Genomic DNA, 18059 nt, shown 5'->3' on the forward strand with positions numbered 1-18059 from the left:
GACACCTGCCATAATGAATACTCTCCCCATAATTTTTCATTATATCTTTTAAATCAAAAAAATAAAGATTTGTGTTGGGTTTTGTTTTCGGAGTCTATATGTGTAAAGAAAAGGTAACAGGTTTAAATGCTTTTGGTTATTCTCACGGAAACCGATGGGAGGGGGCGGCCCCAAGCGGGCACCTGGGCTCTGGGCGGCGGTAGGGGCAGGGTTGTGCCCCGGACTGGCTGCACAGACGCACTTGGGAGCCCGTGGCTCTGCTCAGATGGCCCCCTCCCCCTCCGGCCCTCCAGCCCCTCCCCCTCGGGCCCTCCAGCCCCTCCTGCTGTGTGGGCCCCCTCAGATGCGCACATGGGAAGAGGAGCGAAGCCCCCGTCCAGGGTGGGCTACGGGGGCGGCTCTGGCACCTTAAAAAGCACCGCCCAGGAGGTGTGGGCAGAGGCAGAAGGCCTTGAGGCAGCGCGTGCTGGGCGGGGCAGTGGGGGGCTGGGGGGGTCCTTGTTCCCTCTGAGTCTTGGCAGTGTCAGATGGGGGACAGGGCTCGGGGACAGGGCAGGCAGCCTGGATCTGCAAACTCCCCGGAGCCCTGGGAGGAGCGGAGAGCAGCTTTTTGGTTTGTTTTGGCAGTCTGGGTGCAGAGCTGATGTGAACACCCGAGGCGCGGCCAGGCGGGGGAAGGGCAGCCCCGGTGTGCCACATGTGGGCTGCTGGGTGCCACGCCAGATCTCCCGAGGCCACAGCCAGGCAAAGCCAAAGGTGCCAGGTGTTCAGTGTCCTGGTGTGAACCTGCATCTGGCGCAGTCACACGGACAGGGGCCCTGGCGTCACTGGTCCAGGAAACTACAGGTCAGGGAGGTTCCCTGACACCCGGCCCCATGCAGCCAGGGGTTTGGACTGGGGCTGGGAGCCTTCACTGCCCCAGCGGATATGTAAACAAGGGCAAAGACACTTCTCAGGAATCCAGCCTTCCACAGCTGGAGACCTGGGTTTTCAGGTTGGGCTGGGGCAGTGGAGGCCACATTTCAGATGGGTGGGTAGAGCTCAGGGTGGACTTTCACTTTGGGCCCAGCCTGCCTTCAGGGGCTTGTCCGAGGGCAATGGTCTACACAACATCCTTGTCTCCTCAGACCCCAGCTGTCCCCCAAGTGGGAGGGACTCTGGATGCCTGTGCCCCACAGCGGAGACAACCTAAGCCAACAGAGGTCGTTGCAAGAGCCCCCCGGCTAACACACATTCGATGTGTTTTCTGTGCCTGTGAGTACATGTGCGTGAGCCCGCACATGTGTGCCAGCACGGGTGTGAATGGGCACGTGGGGGTGGAGGGAGGGTGAACGAACACCTTAGTGCACCAGGTGATTCATGAAAGGCAAAGGAAATCTGGCCTTGTGTACAACACACACAAACACACAATGTTTTCACTCATCCCTGCCTCCGCCCCCAGACCCCTCCCTGGGCTGGGCTAGGATAATTCCCTAATGCAAACAGGGAACTTCCTTAAATGGTTAAGCACACAGCAGATAGAGAAGAAGACACAGCTGTGGAGGGGGGAGAAGATGAGCAGAAAGGAAAGAGAACTCGGCAGCGTGGCCACACGCAGCAGCTGCAGATGTGCTGCTATGGAAACGCCAGATGTGTATGAAAGCAGGACCTCAGGCCATGTCCTCCTTTGGGGGAAAGCCTGTGTTTCCCTTCCCAGCCCGTTTGTGAGAGGCTGTGTTTGGGCCCCGAAGCTGGGTCAGCCTGTCTGCTAAGCTGTGCCTGGACTTCCCCTGCACACATTTTCCGGGTGTGGGGGGGTCCCAGTGACTGGAGCCCATGACTGTGCCAGCCCTTTCCTCAGGCCCCTGGCCTTGCTTTCAGTATTCAGGCCCCATTTGTCCTTGATGTACCTCCAGATTCTCCACTCAGGCCCCCCTAAGTGTTCTCTTACCACCTCCCCAAATAGGCCACCACCCCCTGGGCAGGTGCAATGGCTGTGCTCAGCACCCCAGGGAATCCTGCCCGCTAAGGTGCCCCAGGCCAAACTGAACATGCTGGGCTGGCCATTGCCTTTCCAGAGACAGGTGTCCATCTCCAACTCTGGGGGGTGCCAGGGGCCCGGGTGCTTAGATAGGCTCCCCCCTTGACCCCTGCATCCAGAAGTCCCAAGCTGATGGGAACATCCAGGCCACTGGAGTGGCTTTTTAAAGAACATTCCTTGAAGCGGATTGTACGTGGTTAAGAGCTTTGCCTCCCATCAGCTATTCTTGTCGCTTGGTCCCATCTGACCTGCTCCTCCGGCCTGCCTGACTCTGCATTTCAGGGACTGTGTCCAGCTTGCATGGGCCCCTCCTCACTCCAGGGCCTGGCTAGGCTGAGCCAAGCCTAGAAGCCATCATGGGGGCTGGGATGCTCTTTGACTCTTTGTAAACCTGGGTGCTGAGCAGATTGGCAAACTCGAGCAGCCTTGGCCTCTGGACCAGGGACTCGGCTGCCCGTCTGGGCCCCTGAGCCCTTGTGCTTTAGGAGGCGGATGTTTTAGACATGGAGATCTATGGAGTGAGTGTGAGAGAAACACAGACCTGAAAGTGAGTGTCTTATTTGGCTAGAAGAGCCCAAAGGGATTTCCCTGGGAGAGGACCAGGCCCTTTTCCTTGCCGGTGCATGGGACATGGCGTGTGCGTGCACACATGCAACAGGAGGAAGGTGTCTGTCCAGAAAGAGAGGGGTGTCTGCCACAGCCATCCCTCACCCCCACTAGCTCCCCAGCCCCAGGCAAGCTGAATTTCCGTGTCCCAGTTGTTCTCTTTCCCTCTTCCTTTGGGGTTGGGGCAGGTGGTACCTGAACCGGAAGAATGAGGGAAGTCAAAGCAGCCGTCTTACATTCCTGACTGCCTGTGTTCGCCCGACTGGGCCGGCAAAGCCCAGCCTGTGCCCCTACTCTCTCCCCGAGTTCATCTCTGCTCCTCTGTGCTCAGGACAGTGAGTTCAAGTGAAGAGATGGCTGGGTTCAGTGGCGCGGGAGCGGGGCTCTCCTGCACCCTAGGGGGCCCTCTTCCTTGGATTTACATGAAAAAATATGTTAGGAACAAGGAGCTAGCTAGGCAAACTCTCACCACTTAGTTGTTTTTTGTTTTCTAAATAAACTCAATATTTGATGGAGAAGTTGAGCAAGGGAGGGGGGCCGTGGTGGGTGAGGAGCAGGGCAGGGGGTGGCAGAGACCATCCGTGCCTGCCAGGGACAGGGACGCACTTGGCAGTGGCTGGGTGAAGAGAGAGGAGGCGAGCTGTGCCTAGAGACACCCATCCTTGCATAGCATTGGCCAGTGACGGGCCCAGCACTCCAGCAGAGGCCGGAAGAGGGGCAGCCGGCCAGACTTCCAGAAGCTTCTCCCTTCAGTCAGGTCTGCCTTGCAGCCCTCCAGCCCTTTGCCTTTTCTGCCCCCGTCTCTCCAGGGGCTCAACCCCCTCCTGTCTGCCCCAGTTGCACCCCCAACTCTGCGCTGTCCCCAAAGGAGCAGCCAACCCCACAGTTGTGAAGCTGACCAACTGCCGGCCACGCATGTCGTCTCATGGTTTTCTTCTCCCTTCTTCTCACTCCGGCTTTGCTGGCCCTGGAATCTCTGGAAAAATAAACTCAGGAGGTGAACAGCTGACTTGGTTTCTTGGTGGTGTTGTTTTCTGGCAGGCGGTGCGGGGACGGGTGGAGGGGGAGTTTGGTGCCATCTTTCTCTTTCCTCTTTGGAGGTCACACGAATGACGAAAATCCTGCTATTGGAGCCCGGGAGCCAGGGGCAAGGCTGCTGGGGGGGCGGTAGAGGGTGCTCTGCTGACTCGGGGGGTTCGGGGGGTTTTGGGGCGTTGGGGTCCGACTGGCCTTGGGCCGAAAGAGGCTGCCCTGCTGGACACTGCTGCTGTTGGGGACGGTGGCATGGTCCGGCTCCCCTGCGTCACTCTCCGTGTAGCTGTACGCCTGGGCCCTGGAGATCCCCTTCTGCTGCCGCCGCCAGGAGTTGTAATACGTGGGGTCGCTGATGTAGTGGTTGACAAAAGAGTGGGCCTTCTGGTGGTTTGGGTCGACCTCGTACTCACTGTCACTCCCCTGGCAGGACAGAGAACGGGGTGTCAGTGGCCCAGTGGGGACAGGTCTGCATGCTCAGTGCTCAGAAGCACAGAGGGCTCGGGTAGGAATGTCCGCTTGGCCTGTCCCAAGCCCTGGACTGTGGGCCTCTCAGCCCCTACACTCCCCGAAGGGCATGAGGTCCCCTTAGGCCTGCCTTTTGCTTGCTTCAGAGAAGATCATGGCACAAAGCCTGTGGATTTTGGATGTGAATCAGAAGACCTGAGTGCCAATCTTTTTTAAACATTGAGGTGAAATTCACACAACCGGAAGTTAACCATTTACAGTGTACATTCCAGCAGCATTTAGTGCATTCCCAAAGTTGGGCAGCCATCACCTCCATCCCGTCCCAAAACATTTTAATCCCCCTCCTTCGGTAAAACACGGGGCCCATTAGGGGTCACTCTCCATCCCTCCCTCCCCAGCCAGCTCCCCGACCCCTGCCCCTGCTGACCACTAATCCACTTCCTGTTTCTCTGAATCTACCTATTCCAGCAATTTCATACAAGTAGAACCAGCCAATATGTGATTTCGGTGTCTGGCTTCTTTCACTTAGTAGAATGTTTTTGAGATTTCATTAACCATGTTCTTTTACTTTGGGTATTCCTGATCCTTTGACATCCAGGGCCTTGTTGACCCAGGAGGGAATGCCCCTCCCAGGGCCAGTTCGTTCTTGGAGACGGTTAGCAGATTTCACCTCAAGAGCCCACTGACCACCACGTCCTCTAATGAGCTCTCACGTGCTGACCCACTATTCCCTGCTCACCCCAGGGCCAGGAACCAGACAACAGGGGACAGCCCCTCCCTTCCAGAGCCCTTGAATTTACTCAAGCTAGCCAGAGCCTGCTTCCCCTGCTTTTGTTGAAGGGTGAGAAAGTGAAGAGGAGTGCATAATAAAAGCTTGCTTTAGACTTAGGCGGGAAACCCCACCCAGCTAGGCAGCAGAAGATTTGAAAATTTTACCCCAGGGCATGACTTGACCACGAGCCCCAGAACCAATCACCAACCAGAGCACGAGCTGATCACGAGCTCTGCGGGCCAATCCTTAGTAAGACCACGAGCCCTGGTATAGCCCTGAGCCAATCGCTAACCGCCACCTCTCGCTTCTGCAAAACTGCTTGCTTGCTCCGCTCCTATAAAAACTCTAGCCTGTAAACATTAGGCACGAGTCTCATTTGCAGCCATTTTGGCACCTGTGTTTCCAGAGACACGCCGAGAGTTCGCCCCTGCGCAGGTAAAACTTTGAAACTTTGGCCAGTAAACCATCTTTGACTACCTGACAGTCTCCGACCCTTCTTGCTAGCAAGGACTGGATGTAACACTTTGACTTTCCTGTGGGAACCACAGGAGCAGCCCCCAACCCCGGCGTTTCCCTGCGTGGCCCTGCGTGGCACAGCGTGTCCCTTCTTGAGGACTGTGAAGAACAGGGGCAGTTGGCTTCTGATCTGTTGGCCGCACCTTCTTTGAATAATAACAAAAGGCACATTTCAAGGCAGAGCATCTGGGGAGATATGATGAGCTCTAGTCTTGGCCCAACCTCTGACTTACTGCATCCATGACTGGGGACAAAGCTGGGGCCAGGTTATAAGACCCGAAGAGACTCCTGACATTGCTCACCCATGTGTGATCCGAAATAAAAACATACGATACGCGTGAGAAAAGTATCAACCAAAGTTCTGGGTTGTCACGCGAGGACTGTTCTGAAGCTTTTCAAAGGAAATATAACGTATTAGATCATTGTTAAACTGGTCGGTCCTTTTGTGTCCTTCGGATGGGCTCCATCTGCCTATTGGGGAATCAGTGTGAGACAAGAGTCAATCTGGGATGCAGAGTGTGAGAGCATTGGGATCTGAATTGTGGAGCTAAAAATATCTTGTGCCCCTCCCCCACCCTCGGCTCCCAGCAACTGAGAAGACAGCAGATGGGCGCACCCTTAGAACTCTCTGGAAGACGGGCACTGATTTTAGTGAACAGCATGCCCGTAACGACACACAGCTCAGAGGACGTGCTCAGGGCGCCTCCCCTCTGCCCAGTGAGTGTGCTTGGAGGTGGTAAGTTAACTGCATAAGCCCAAATGAAACTCATTTTGGAAAAATACCGTAGCAAGGAAACCCAGTGAGCCCAGTACAAACGAGTCCGGGGTGATGGGCTGTGTCCAGCTTTGCAGGTAAAGAAGCCGGAGAGTGGGCCTTGCCCACGCGCGTTGCACTGCGGGAGCTGCAACGTGCACTTGTTCTCCTTCACGGCATCTGGACCCTCAAGAGAAACAGCCCCGATGTACAGAACTGATACAGGGTGCAGCCAGGGGGGGACCCCCCCAAAAAAAGATTTGGAATGGTGTCCAGAATTCAAAGTGTATAAGAATATTAGAGAGACATAAAAGATGTCCTCACTGCCCGCCCCCCAGGAGGAAGAGACAAATAGAACCAGGGCCATTGAGAGCTGTTTTGCACAGCAATAGTTTTGCAGCTAACCTCTGGAATGATTATTTAACATATCTATAACCTTTAACTGGTTTCATAGATATGTTAAATAGCAGTGGCCAAGTTTGGAGCCAGGGAGAAGGTAGTAGCTGGGACTCGGGATGTAATGAGGGTCTGCACTCCAGAGTGAGGAGGCCTGGGTGGGAGCTTGGAAAAGACTGGCTCCGGGACATGAGGGGATAGCTGCCCAAGTGAAAGGGAAAACCACGCAGCTTTGTCAGAATGGAGATCCCTGCAGCCAGGTGAAGAAGAAAGCCACATGCTTTTGGTGGAGTGTGGACTCCTGCAGCTTTGGTAGAAGAGGCCCACTCGGCTTTGGGGTGCCTCCTTTGGCCGCGGGGCTTGAAAAGCAAGAGAGACTTTGACTGGAACCGGGTACAAAGGACTCTTGCCAGTGGACCATGAGAGGGTACCACAGTACTTTGGATTAACTCGAGATCCTGCAGTGACACAGCTGATGGTGCCAGCAACCTGCAACACAGACATGTGCTCTTTTCCCTGATTTACGGTACCCGGAGTTGGGACAGTGGGAGAAGGGAGCGCTGTGTGGGTGTAGGAGTATACCCTAAAGGACTTTGATATTTTAGTGGAGGCATTAGGGCTGAATAGCATTAAATAAACATTTTGTTTCCTTTTCACAAATCTCTGGCTTTAAGAGATGTCTTTCCAATTGGCGGTGGACAGAAGAGCCCAGTAGATTTTAGTATTTTGTTTTTTGGGAGGGGCCCCTGTTGTATAGCAGTTTTGGGCATCCCTACGTGGGCCAAATATTGTATTGCCCCTCCCTCGGACCTCTTGTTCGGTAACAGAACCACCAGCGAAAGCAACTACTTAGGGAAACGCTGACTCGAGTTCCCGCGTTGAGTTTTTGCACCTCTGTGTTGTGACTAGTGACTTCTGCCCAAGGAAACGATGAGCTGGGCTTGAACAGAGTGCCGCCTGATTTTTCCAAAGCCCACACCTACCTGGAGGTCACGAGGTGGGGAATGAGAGCCCTCTCCCCTCTGAGTGATAAATATTCCCAGTCAACCCGCTAATTTATGTCCTCCGGTCCCCCCTCCTCCTCACCCCTCCACAGTCCCGGATGCGAACCTTAACCCTCCTCATCGCCCGCCCCCGCGGCAGGAACCCCCAGGATCCAGACAATGGGAAGCCCCCACCTAGGCTCCCCAGGACGCAGCGCAGCATAACGCGAGCCCCTTTCTTTGCCTACTGCCCAGCTGCCGGCCCAGGAGGAAACAAAGGGGCCCCGACAGACGGAAGGTTCCATATGCCAAGAGTGGGGAGGGGTACATAATGCCTGGGGCTGTGGTGAGACTGGCCCCAGGAGGCAGGGGTCTGAATGGGCTGTGGTTATGCCGTGAGGCAGGAGGCTGGAGGTCCAGGGGCAGCAAGGGTCTGTGAGTGTGTGTGTGGGGCAAAAAGGGGTGCCCAGTTTCCCCTGCAGGTTAGGCCTGTCTGGCGGGGCACCTGCTAGCTGGCTGGGGTGGCTGTCTTGGAGAGGAATCCCTGAATCATTTTGGGCCCGTCCCAAAGTGAGTGAGTGGGGTAGCAGGGACTGTGGCATAGACAAGTCCCAACTCTGCTCCTTACAGGCTAGGTAAGTTTGCACCCATCCCCTGGCTCACTTGGCCTCAGCATCCTTGTCTGTAAGATGGGTAGGTCCCCGCAGATCACAGAGTGAAGGGAGCTACAAATGAAAGAATGCTGTGCTAGGTACTGTTAGGGAGAGAGCAAGGGTGGGTCTGGAGGGGTGGAGCTTTGAAGCCCCACCAGAAGGGATGGGAAGGGGTCTGGGGAGGTGGGGGGAGGTTGACCCTGCTCAGACAGCTCCCGCCCCCTCCCTGACCCATGCCCCCCTTTTCTGCAGAGGGAGGCATGGCTGCGAGGCTGGAGAACTGGTCTCTCTGGCCCTCCTGGAGCCCCCAGATCCCAAAGCCCATTTGTCCAACGATTTCCCTCCATCCAGCCACCATCTGTTGAGCACCCACTGTGTGCCAGACGCTCTGTGGGGCAGCATTCCTGGGGTGAGGGGAAAGGGAGAGAAGGAAGAGCTGGGAGCCAAATGGGCTAGGGGTTAGCTTCCCGGCTGCCTCCCCGCACCAGCTCTCCTGAAGCCAAAGGAGGGGGTCTTTGCATCAGCGACTGCTCTCCAGCCTCCATCTCTGAGAACATCTGTTTCTTCTCTGGGTGGGGGTGGGGTGAGAAGAGAAGAAAGCAAGCGAGGGGGGACCAGGGGCTCCCATTCCGGGCTTTCAACTCTCACGCGGCCCTCGGTAATTGAATGCAGCTTCCCAGTAACCGGCCCAGCACAAAGGGGGCCTTTCACGGGCAGCCCCGCCAGGCCGCCAGGCAATCAGGCAACTGTTTCGGCTCCTGGGCCTCTTAACAGCTCCTCAAAGCCACTCAATCAGCAATTACAGGGGTCTGGAGAGGGGCGGGGTGCAGACTCCAGGCCTGGTGATGGGAGTGGGGAGGGGGCTCCGCAGAAAAGACAGGAACAAAAGAGAGGGGGCAAAGGAAAGCTTTCTGCATTTCTGCTGGTTTCTAGAGGCAGGGATTCCTGCACCAGACTAGCAGGCAATGGAAGGGCGCCGCCATACAGGCTTGTGGACGGGCATAGACCCTGGGGCCAGGCAGGGAGCCCGCACCTTGCGGACTCTCATGAAGTCCCACGGGAATGTCTTGCCCCTTAGGACAGAGGGTCGCCCTGTGCAGCTCCTGTAGAGACCGGAAGCAGGAGCCCCTCCCTCATCTGTGGTCCCAAATGCCTGAGCCTAGTCCAACCTGAAGCCCAGCGTGAGTCTGGCCCCTTGGATGCCCTTAACTTTGAGCTAGCAAGGGCCGCTCCTGCAGGGGCTGCAGGGCTAAGGATCAGAGGTGAGGGGGCGGGCATGCTAAGTATCTCCCTCACTGGTCGCCCCCTTGAGGCTCAATTTTGTCAGGGCCTTGAGCTCCCTGTACTAAAATAGCTGGAAATCTCCCACGAATGTCCTTTGAAAATTTCAGCTCAAGCACAATGTCACATGGGCTACCTGTGCCCTTACAGATCAGGTGACAGCCAGTGTGTGCCAGCTTTTAGTTGTCAGAGACACCTGTGGTCAGGGGCCTCCTGGAGGTCCCCGGGGTGTAGAGAGGAGTGAGGGTCAGCGAAGGCCTCACTCCGTCAATCTCCCCTGCGCCAGGCAGCTGGGTGAGGCCAGGCTGCAGCAGGAACCGCCTCAGAGCCAGCCGGACCTAAATTTGAATCCCCACTGGCTGCTTGACTTCTGTGAGCCTCAGTTTCCCCAACTGTGAAATGGGGATCTTCCCATTTGCATGGTAGGGCGGTTAGATGTTAAATGAGAGTGTGTAAAGCTCAGAGTTCAGCACAGCAAGTGTCCCACACGTGGCTCCTCCTCCCCCACCAAGCTTTCTCTGTCCTGCCTCCGTGTGCCTCTCATTTGACACAAGCTGGGCTTCTGGGTCTCTGTGGGTCCAGCGAAGGATGTGGGCCTCGCTGAAGCTGTAAGACCCGTGGCCTGATTGATGGACAAGAGGCAAACACTGGCAAAAGGTAGGACACTCAACAGTAGGAGGGAGGTGATGCCACCACTACCACTCCAGCCAAACACGAACCTGCATTCCTCCCCTCTGCATGATCCCATCCTATTCACACTTCTGGACCCAGCTGAAATGCCACCTCCTCCAGGCAGCCCTCTGTAAGCTTCCAGGAGGATACAGCCTTCCTCCAGGATTCCTCACAGTGCTTTATCTGCGCCACAGGAAAGGAGAAGGCTTCCGTTCATCACTTTCCTCCTGAAGGTAGTTACTGCGGGCATAATACTTTAATGAGAACTGAAGATGTGGTTATTTACAGATACGTGGTCTTCCCTAATAGATCATAATGCAATATTCATGAGAGCCTGTCTTGGTCATCATGGTAGCCGCCACATGTAAACAGTGCCTGGTACATTTAGCAGGTGCAGAAAAGATAGTTGCTGAGTAAATGCACCAAGGAAAGCAAGGAATGGGCTCCACAGAGGGCAAATCCAGTGCTTATCCCTCCCAGGTGCCTCGCAGGGCCCAGCCTGTGCGTGGTGCACAACGGGTGTGCAGGAGGTGTAGAGGTGGGGCCGGGGGTTAAGTGGTGCCATTCTGGAATAATCTTTGCAGTTATTCCTGGCTCCCCACTGGGGCTCCATAAATGTTTGCTATTATGATTGGGTGTTCAAAACATACTATTGGGTTGGCCAAAAATTTGTTTCATTTTTTTTTTCCCATACGATGGCTCTGGTAGCGCTTAGTTGTCTTTAACTTCATTCAGGGCCATTTTATTAGGTTGTATTGTGACAGCTGTCAGATCAGCGTGTATTAAAAACAAACCTATCCAAACCTATCCAAACCTCAGACCAGCGTGTATTAAAAACAAACCTATCCAAACCTATCTAAATTTTTGTGCAGCTATGTTAATGTTAAAGATGAGAGTGGACAGGCAACATTTTTGTTATACTATGCTTTATTATTTCAAGGAAGGTAAAAATGTGCCTTGACTGGTGTGGCTCAGTGGGTTGAATGGCAGCCTGCGAACCAAAGGGTCCCAGGTTTGATTCCCAGGCAGAGCACATGCCTGAGTTGCAGGCCAGGTCCCCAGCTGGGGGCATGTGAGAGGCAACAGATCAATGTACTCCTTACATATTGATGTTTCTCTCCCTCTCTTTCTCCCTCTTTTTAAAAATAATCAATAAAATCTTAAAAAAGAAATAAAGGTGAAAATACAACTGAAACAACAACAACAAAAAAGGTTGTGCTGTGACCAAAGTGGTTTGTGAAGTTTCTTGTACTATTGACATTTCAGCCAAATGATTCTCTGCTGTGGGGCTGTCTACGCACTGGAAGATGTTTAGCAGTGCCCCTGGCCTTTACTCACTGGAAGCCAATGGTGGGAGACAGGCGGCATACTCAAAATATCCAAATCAATACAGTTCTTGGTGAAAATGAAAAATGAGTCTTTCATTTTACAGAGAGAACCAACCGGTTTCTGGCCAACCCCACATAGAAAATCTAACTTGTCCATACAGCTTCTCCCTTTTCCACACAGGCTTTAATTCCACGACAATGAGCTTAGCGGGGCCGCCAGGGTCCCACAAAGACCTGACTAGTGACAGGGAAGGTGCCATGGCTTGGAATTTCTCTCCCATTGAGGTTTTCTCGTGTGTTAACTATGAACATTTTATACCAAACTTGGACTCTTACTTTGAAAATGAAGTTGGACTGGAGCCATCCTTCATTTTCAGAAGTCCCAGCAGGCAAGCCGCAGGCCCTTTAAGCCGCAGCCTTTGCACAGCTCCTGCCTAGAGGCCTGGAACCCTTCTCCTGCAGCCCCGGAGGCACAGCCCCCACCTGACCCCTGTGCTCTCTGGGGACAGCCAGCCCCCCCCCCCCAGCCTCACCACTGCCCCATATGGCCTTTCTCACATCACTTCATGTTTGTTTGCAAAAACATCGACTTTTTGTTTATTACCATATCACAGGGAGCTGTCTGGCAAATCCCCACCAGCTTTGGAGAGTGAGTTTTGGGTGGTCTGAGTTAGAATATAAACCAGGCGGTATATGCAAGACTCACTGTCAGAGGACCTGGGGGAGGGGACTTCAAAAGACAGGAAGTCACCCTCCAGAGCAGCTGACACAGAAGGGCCAGCCTGTGTGGCCCTTGACCCTTCAGGACATGCCATCAGAGCAGGAGACTAGATGACACCCCCCATAAGTTCCAGATTGAATGTTGCAATGGTGGACGCCCCACAACCCACAAACTTATCTACAGTCCCGCAGCTCCTCAAGGGGGGAGTGAGTGGCCACAGGATTGACTTACAACATTGGTAACAGGGGCATTGGAAGGAGGCCAGTGGCTCTGTGTGCAGCCTGTCCCCTCCAGCCCACAGGAGCTCCTGGGGGCAGGGCCATGTCTCCATCACCTCTACGTCCTCAGAGTACAGGCTCAAGAAATGAGTGCCGAGAAATCAGTGCCTGCTCACCCCCGCCCCCATCGGAGAGCCCTCACCAACCAGGACAGACAAACACTGACGTCTGGGCCTTCCTAGCTGTCAAGGCACAAACTGTTCTGACGCTGGAGGCAGGCGGGACGGGCTGCCAGGGTCCTGAAGCAGGGTCCCACATTCCCCTTGCTGAACCAGGCACAACCCTGGAGTTGCAGAATGACAAGCAGTCTGCTTGGGGTCCTTTTGGTGACACTCAGGGGCTCAGGGTGGTGGCTCTTTACCAACAGGCATGAAAGCCATCCAACATTGTAACAGTGGGACATTTCACGATGGCACAGTGAACCAGTGCCCTGGGACTGGGGGGACATAGGTACGGACAGCGGCGCCCTCTCAGGGTCTCCCGGGCTCTCCCATTTCTGAGGATGCTGATGCCCTGGCAACAACCTCCTGCGGGCCAGGCTACGGCTACCTGCTGCGGCCCAAAAGCCGAAGGCCCGTTCCTGTGCCAGCAGACCCGAGCGATGCTGATGGGCACTGTGCGGGCCCGACTCTCTCTCTTAGTGCAGCCCATATAACAGCCCTCTGCACAGACAGGGCTGCTGCCCTGCGTGGGTGAGGCTGTGGCAGACCCCTCCCCGACCCAGACCCTGTACTCCCTGCCCTGGCAGTACGGGGCAGAGCTGGGGTCCAACCCGGGGCCACACACCACCATGACCACCCGGGGCTGCCCTGCAGAGCAGCCCTGTCCAGGGCTGGACTGTGACGCCTGTGCCCCACCGTCCATGCCGGACACCTTTCTCGGGAACAACGTCAGGCCCCGGAGCACTTTCCTCTGGGTGTCTGTCTTTATCCTTTGAAGATGGGCTTGAGGGTTTTTTATTTTTATTTTTTTGCAGTCCACCGTTAGTTGTTGTCAAGACTGTCTCATTGGTCAGTTCTTAAGGCCTTTCCACAAAGTTCTGCCGTGAGGGTGGCAGCATCACCATGGGGTAGGCCCGAGGGGCCGAGGGGCTCTGTGTCGGAAGGCTGGCTCCGGGCTCCGGCTCTCCAGCGTGGGAGCGGGACCCTGGGCTTGCCCGCTGGCGGGTAGACCTGAGTCAACTCGCTTAAGCTCTCTGAGTTTCCCGCTAACGCCTGCCTCGGAGGGTTGCTGCAATGCTATAAAGTGTGAGGCCCGTGGGACCCCGAGCACAGCCCTGGGGGTGTGGCCCTCATTATCAGTGTGACTTGGAAGGGTGACACCTCTTCGACTGTGTGAGTTGTGGTGCTGGTCACAGGGAATAACTTTTAGGCCAACCACAGACCTGTTTACCCGCGAACCACGCTCAGTCTGGGGTCTGTGCAGCGTGACCAGCGCCCCAATGCCCCTTTCGTGTTTTCAACAAGAACGTGCAGAGTGACATGTGCCAGGGGCCATGCAGGACACTGGGGATACAACAGCCAGCAGAACTGTCATATGTCCCTGATTTCATAGAGCTTAGCTTTCAGAGTAAATAGACCCAACTCAATCCAATGCAGCTCCCAGCTCAAACATGAAACCATCCCAAAGTCGCCACATCCACTGCCCTGGGAGGGCGCCTGGCCATTCTGCTGGGACAGCTGACTCTGGAGCCGGGGAGCCTTCTCGCACTAGGGTATATGCTCCTGGGGGCGGTGCGTGTGACTGGGTCCAGGTTGCTATGGAAACAGTGTTCAAGGGATGGGCTTGTTTCAAACAAACGAGGTCCCTGGCTAAGCAGAGGATTCCAAGTATCTGCCACCCTAGGGGAGCTTATAAAGAAGGATGGCCTTGGATGGCTGGGGGGCCTGGCATGGTCTCAGGGACCAGCTCTGCGTCCCCTGTGAGGGTCCTCCAGACCCAAGCAGGGATGGCTGAGAAAGCTCTGGAAACATCGGAAAATACCTCCTGCACTCAGAGGACTTGCTCCCTGAAGGGTCGGCGCTCAGCCACGGGGGGGTGGATTAACAATGCCCTCTGCAGAAGGTCAAGGGAGGCTGGCCAGAGCAGCGTGGCGAGTCCCCTGGCTGCCCACTGCCTTGCTGTCTGTAGACGGGAGCGTGGCTTAGGGAGTCCTCTGCTATAGCCCCACGGGCATAGCAAGTCTATCTTTTTGAATTTCACCTTGAGTACCTATAATCTAAATGCTCATCACTCTCTTTGGGGAGAAAGATGAAACCTCCTGCTTCAGGGAAGCATGGCCTTGTAAGTCCCTGTACCCACGGGGCTGCAAGGAGTGAAATACTCATAAGAAGATGCCGAGACCCGAATCACATGAGTCCCCAGCCCGGCCAAGCTGGGGTCTCTGTCCCTGCCAGCTGAGCTGGGCTGCTAGCTCCAGCCTCCCCGGCTGTGCCCAGCCCGGCAGTAACCCTGGCGCTGAACAGAACAGCGGTGGGCGAGAGGCCCTCGGTCCACGGGGCCCACAGCCGGATCCCAGGCTTGCTGGCACCTCCTCCGCGGCCCACAGCCCTGCTCCCTGCTGGCATCTCTTCCTTCTCGTCCTCTCCCAGGACCGGGCAGAAAAGGTCCAGGGCGTGGGACACAGTGGCCTTTCTTGGCCCTTCCTCGGCAACCACCAGGCTTGGCCAAGGCCAAGAGAGGGCTGGGGTGGGAGGCTGTAACATCCCTTCATTGGAATGCACTCTGCCTCCTCTCCCCTTGGCCTGGGACAGAGTGTCCCCGAGTGGCCCACCTAATGGCATCCTGTCTAAAGCTCTGTGTGTCCCAGAGGCACTTAATGTCTCTTAATGTCTCCTTCTTAACATGTGAGCTGACATTTATTCACCAGTTGCCATGTGCCAGGCCCTGTGCTAAGCTTCTCTATGCCTGATCTCAGCCCCATGAGAGCCTGTCGTTACCCCCGCCCATTCTACAGACAGAGAAACTGAGGCTCAGGGAGGTTTTTCTACCACACCCAGGATGCCCCAGCTCATCGGCAGCAGAGCCAGGATTCAAACTCAGATCTGGGCCTCCAATAGAGGGCCTTCCCATAAAGGGAAGGAGGGGAGGGAGTCCGAGTGGTGGCCCCCAGGCTGGGCCTCGGTGCAGGCCAGCACTCCGGAAAGGGGCTGCTCTGCATCCCGTCAGGGCGCCTGGCCCTCTCGCCCCTCACCTGAGAGTCGGAGACTTCCGAGGGCTTCTCGGTCAGGCTGCTGCTCTCTGCCTGGATGAGGTCGTTGTACTTGGTGACGTCCTCGTCGGAGTAGTGCAGGCTGCCTGGGCTGGGCCGGGGCGGAGACCTAGGGAGAGTGGGGTGAGGCTGAGAGGTGGCCCCACTCAGAGCCACCTGCTTCCTCTGGTCTGGGGAAGCCCCGCCGAGTCCTGGAGGCATAAAGGCCCTGGATCCCTCCCCCTACTGTGTCTGCTCTTCCCAGGCTGGGAAGATGGACCGTGGGCTGGAGAATCCACTGGGGTGGGGAGGGCTTGGGGTGCCGAAGGTGCCGGGCCAACCTCCAGAATCAGCTCCAGGGAAATGGTGGGTGGGGGAGGCACCTGGATTCCTGACTGTGGTTCCAAGCCCTCAGGTACTAGGACCACCTGGCAGTGAATGTCACAAAGTATCCGGGCCCCACTGAGTCCTTGGGAACCGCATCCTCAGGTGAGGCCTGGAGACCTGCACTGCAGACCCACTCCCCACCCCCCGTGATCCTTAAACTCACAAGGTGAGCTTTAGGAGTTGGCACAGGGGTTATAAGTCGCGCCCCACCTGTGGAAATTTGTGCCCTGTGGCCCCTGGCTCTGAGTCGTTGGCACTAATTAACACCCAGGGTGTCTGGGCACTCTGCCTGCCATGGAGGGGGTGGGGGGTGCAGCCTAGAGGCTGGAGAGTGGGCAAGGCTGGGTTCACCACGACTCTGCCCACAGGATGGGGGGCAAGGGAGACACTGCCCAGGGCCCAAGGCTCCAACACCTGCCCAGCCTGCTCCAGGAAGGTTTTCTGGAGCTGAGGCTTTGAACCCCAGCCATCTGCACAGGGGCCGCAGCTGTTTGCTGCAGTGACGCTGCTCTGAGAATGGTCCCATGACCTGGGACTCTGTCACCAGCAACCTCCGCCCCCTCACCCCCAACCTCCTGTACAGTATCTGCACTGATTACATTCCAATCGACAAAGTGCATCTTTATATAAGAAATAAAGCAGTAACAGTACTAGCCGCAGCTTAATGTAGACAAGACAGGCAAATAGATGACACAGAGGAGGGAGAACATGGGGAGCCAGGCTAACGCTGTTTTGGTGACACGCAGGTGAGTGGGGGGCTGGCACTGTCACCCTGGCTGAGTCGGGCCCAGAGCCCGAGGCTCCTTTGGTGCGAACAGGATTTTCGTGTATACCCAGTGGTGGAGGGTCACTCAGGGGCCGCGGTGTGCGTACACTGTGGGCGTGAGAGGCAGGCGAGGCCAGGCCGTCAGTGAAACACCCCCTTGTTCCATGTGGCAGGGCCCTGGAGCCAGCCTGGCGAGGCTGTGGTGGCCATGCTGGGCCTGCCGCTGTGGCCTCAAATGTCCCTTTCTTTGGAGAGCTGGCTTTGGCGGAGGGTGAGAGCTGGCCCCCCAGCCTCCTGAAGAACACACGCATCGCCTCTTCCCTCCGGGACCAGACAGAGAAGTTTTGTGAGCTGTTGCTGCCCTTGGAAATGGTCCGGGTGGCCAGCCACAGGGAGTGGGCCAGGAGGGCCTGGGGGTGGAGTGAAGTCAGGAGGAGAGAGCTGGCCTGCCACCAGCCTCCTCCTTGCTAGGGTTAGATGCTGCCCTTTGAGGACGACAATGAGAGTGTGGACTTGGGGTGGGGGGCGCGGGGAGGTGGGAGAAAACTGTTCTACCACTACAGCAGCTGTGAGAGAGGACTCAGGGGAACATGTCTACACTCAGGCAGCCCTCTCTTTCCAGAACTGGAGGAGGACAGGTAGGGCAGAGGCCACCACGGGGAGCTCCCGGCCCCCCTCACTCATGTGTGTCTGCCCAGCCTACTTCTGCCAGGTCCGCCTCCCTTTGGGGCAAGTGAGTATCACGGCTTCGGGCTGTTCCTAGGAACAGCTGGCTTCAAATAGCAGTGGGTTTGTTTGCAAACTTGTGCGAGGTATTTGTCCCTTGTCATTGGCAGAAACCCTTGCTACCATGCTCCTTGTGGCTTCCTCCCCAGTGTGCCCTGCCCTGGGTTGTGCTGCCGAGGCCCCGCTGTGTCCTTCTGCTGACCGTTTCCACTCACTGGGGTGGAAAGCGGTTTCCAGGACAGGGAGAGGCCGAGTGGGCATGGCCTGCTCTGTGGCCCTCCCAAACCTGGGCCCTGCTGGCCCTCAAGCCTCCATCCTTTGGCACCCCATGCAGGGAGCCCACTACCTGGTGTATAGGCCATTCTTTCGGCAGAAGGAGTTCTTGACAGAGAGTCGTCGGTTGTTGAGTTCCAGGGCAGGAAAACTGCTTTCATCCAAGCTCATCATCTCCCCGTGGCCCAGGGCACCAGACTTGGCATTGTTCCCTGGGTGGGGAAAGGGGGTGCAGAT

General features: G+C 56.2%; 1 protein-coding gene across 1 annotated transcript in view; it reads right to left on the reverse strand.

Moving 5' to 3' along the window:
- Positions 1-343: 343 nt before the first annotated feature.
- Positions 344-18059, reverse strand: part of SDK2 (sidekick cell adhesion molecule 2) — a 241925-nt gene continuing 224209 nt past the window's right edge. Inside the window, exons 43-45 of the mRNA XM_037128109.2 lie at positions 17896-18034; positions 15674-15800; positions 344-4081 (exon numbers count right to left, since the gene is read on the reverse strand). Coding sequence (XP_036984004.2) covers positions 3728-4081; positions 15674-15800; positions 17896-18034 — 620 coding nt within the window. The 3' untranslated portion in view covers positions 344-3727. The remainder of the gene's footprint in view (positions 4082-15673; positions 15801-17895; positions 18035-18059) is intronic.

Source organism: Artibeus jamaicensis, unplaced genomic scaffold (assembly GCF_021234435.1).
Source record: "Artibeus jamaicensis isolate MK-2021 breed Jamaican fruit bat unplaced genomic scaffold, CSHL_Jam_final contig_1998, whole genome shotgun sequence".
NCBI classification, from domain to species: Eukaryota; Metazoa; Chordata; class Mammalia; order Chiroptera; family Phyllostomidae; genus Artibeus; species Artibeus jamaicensis.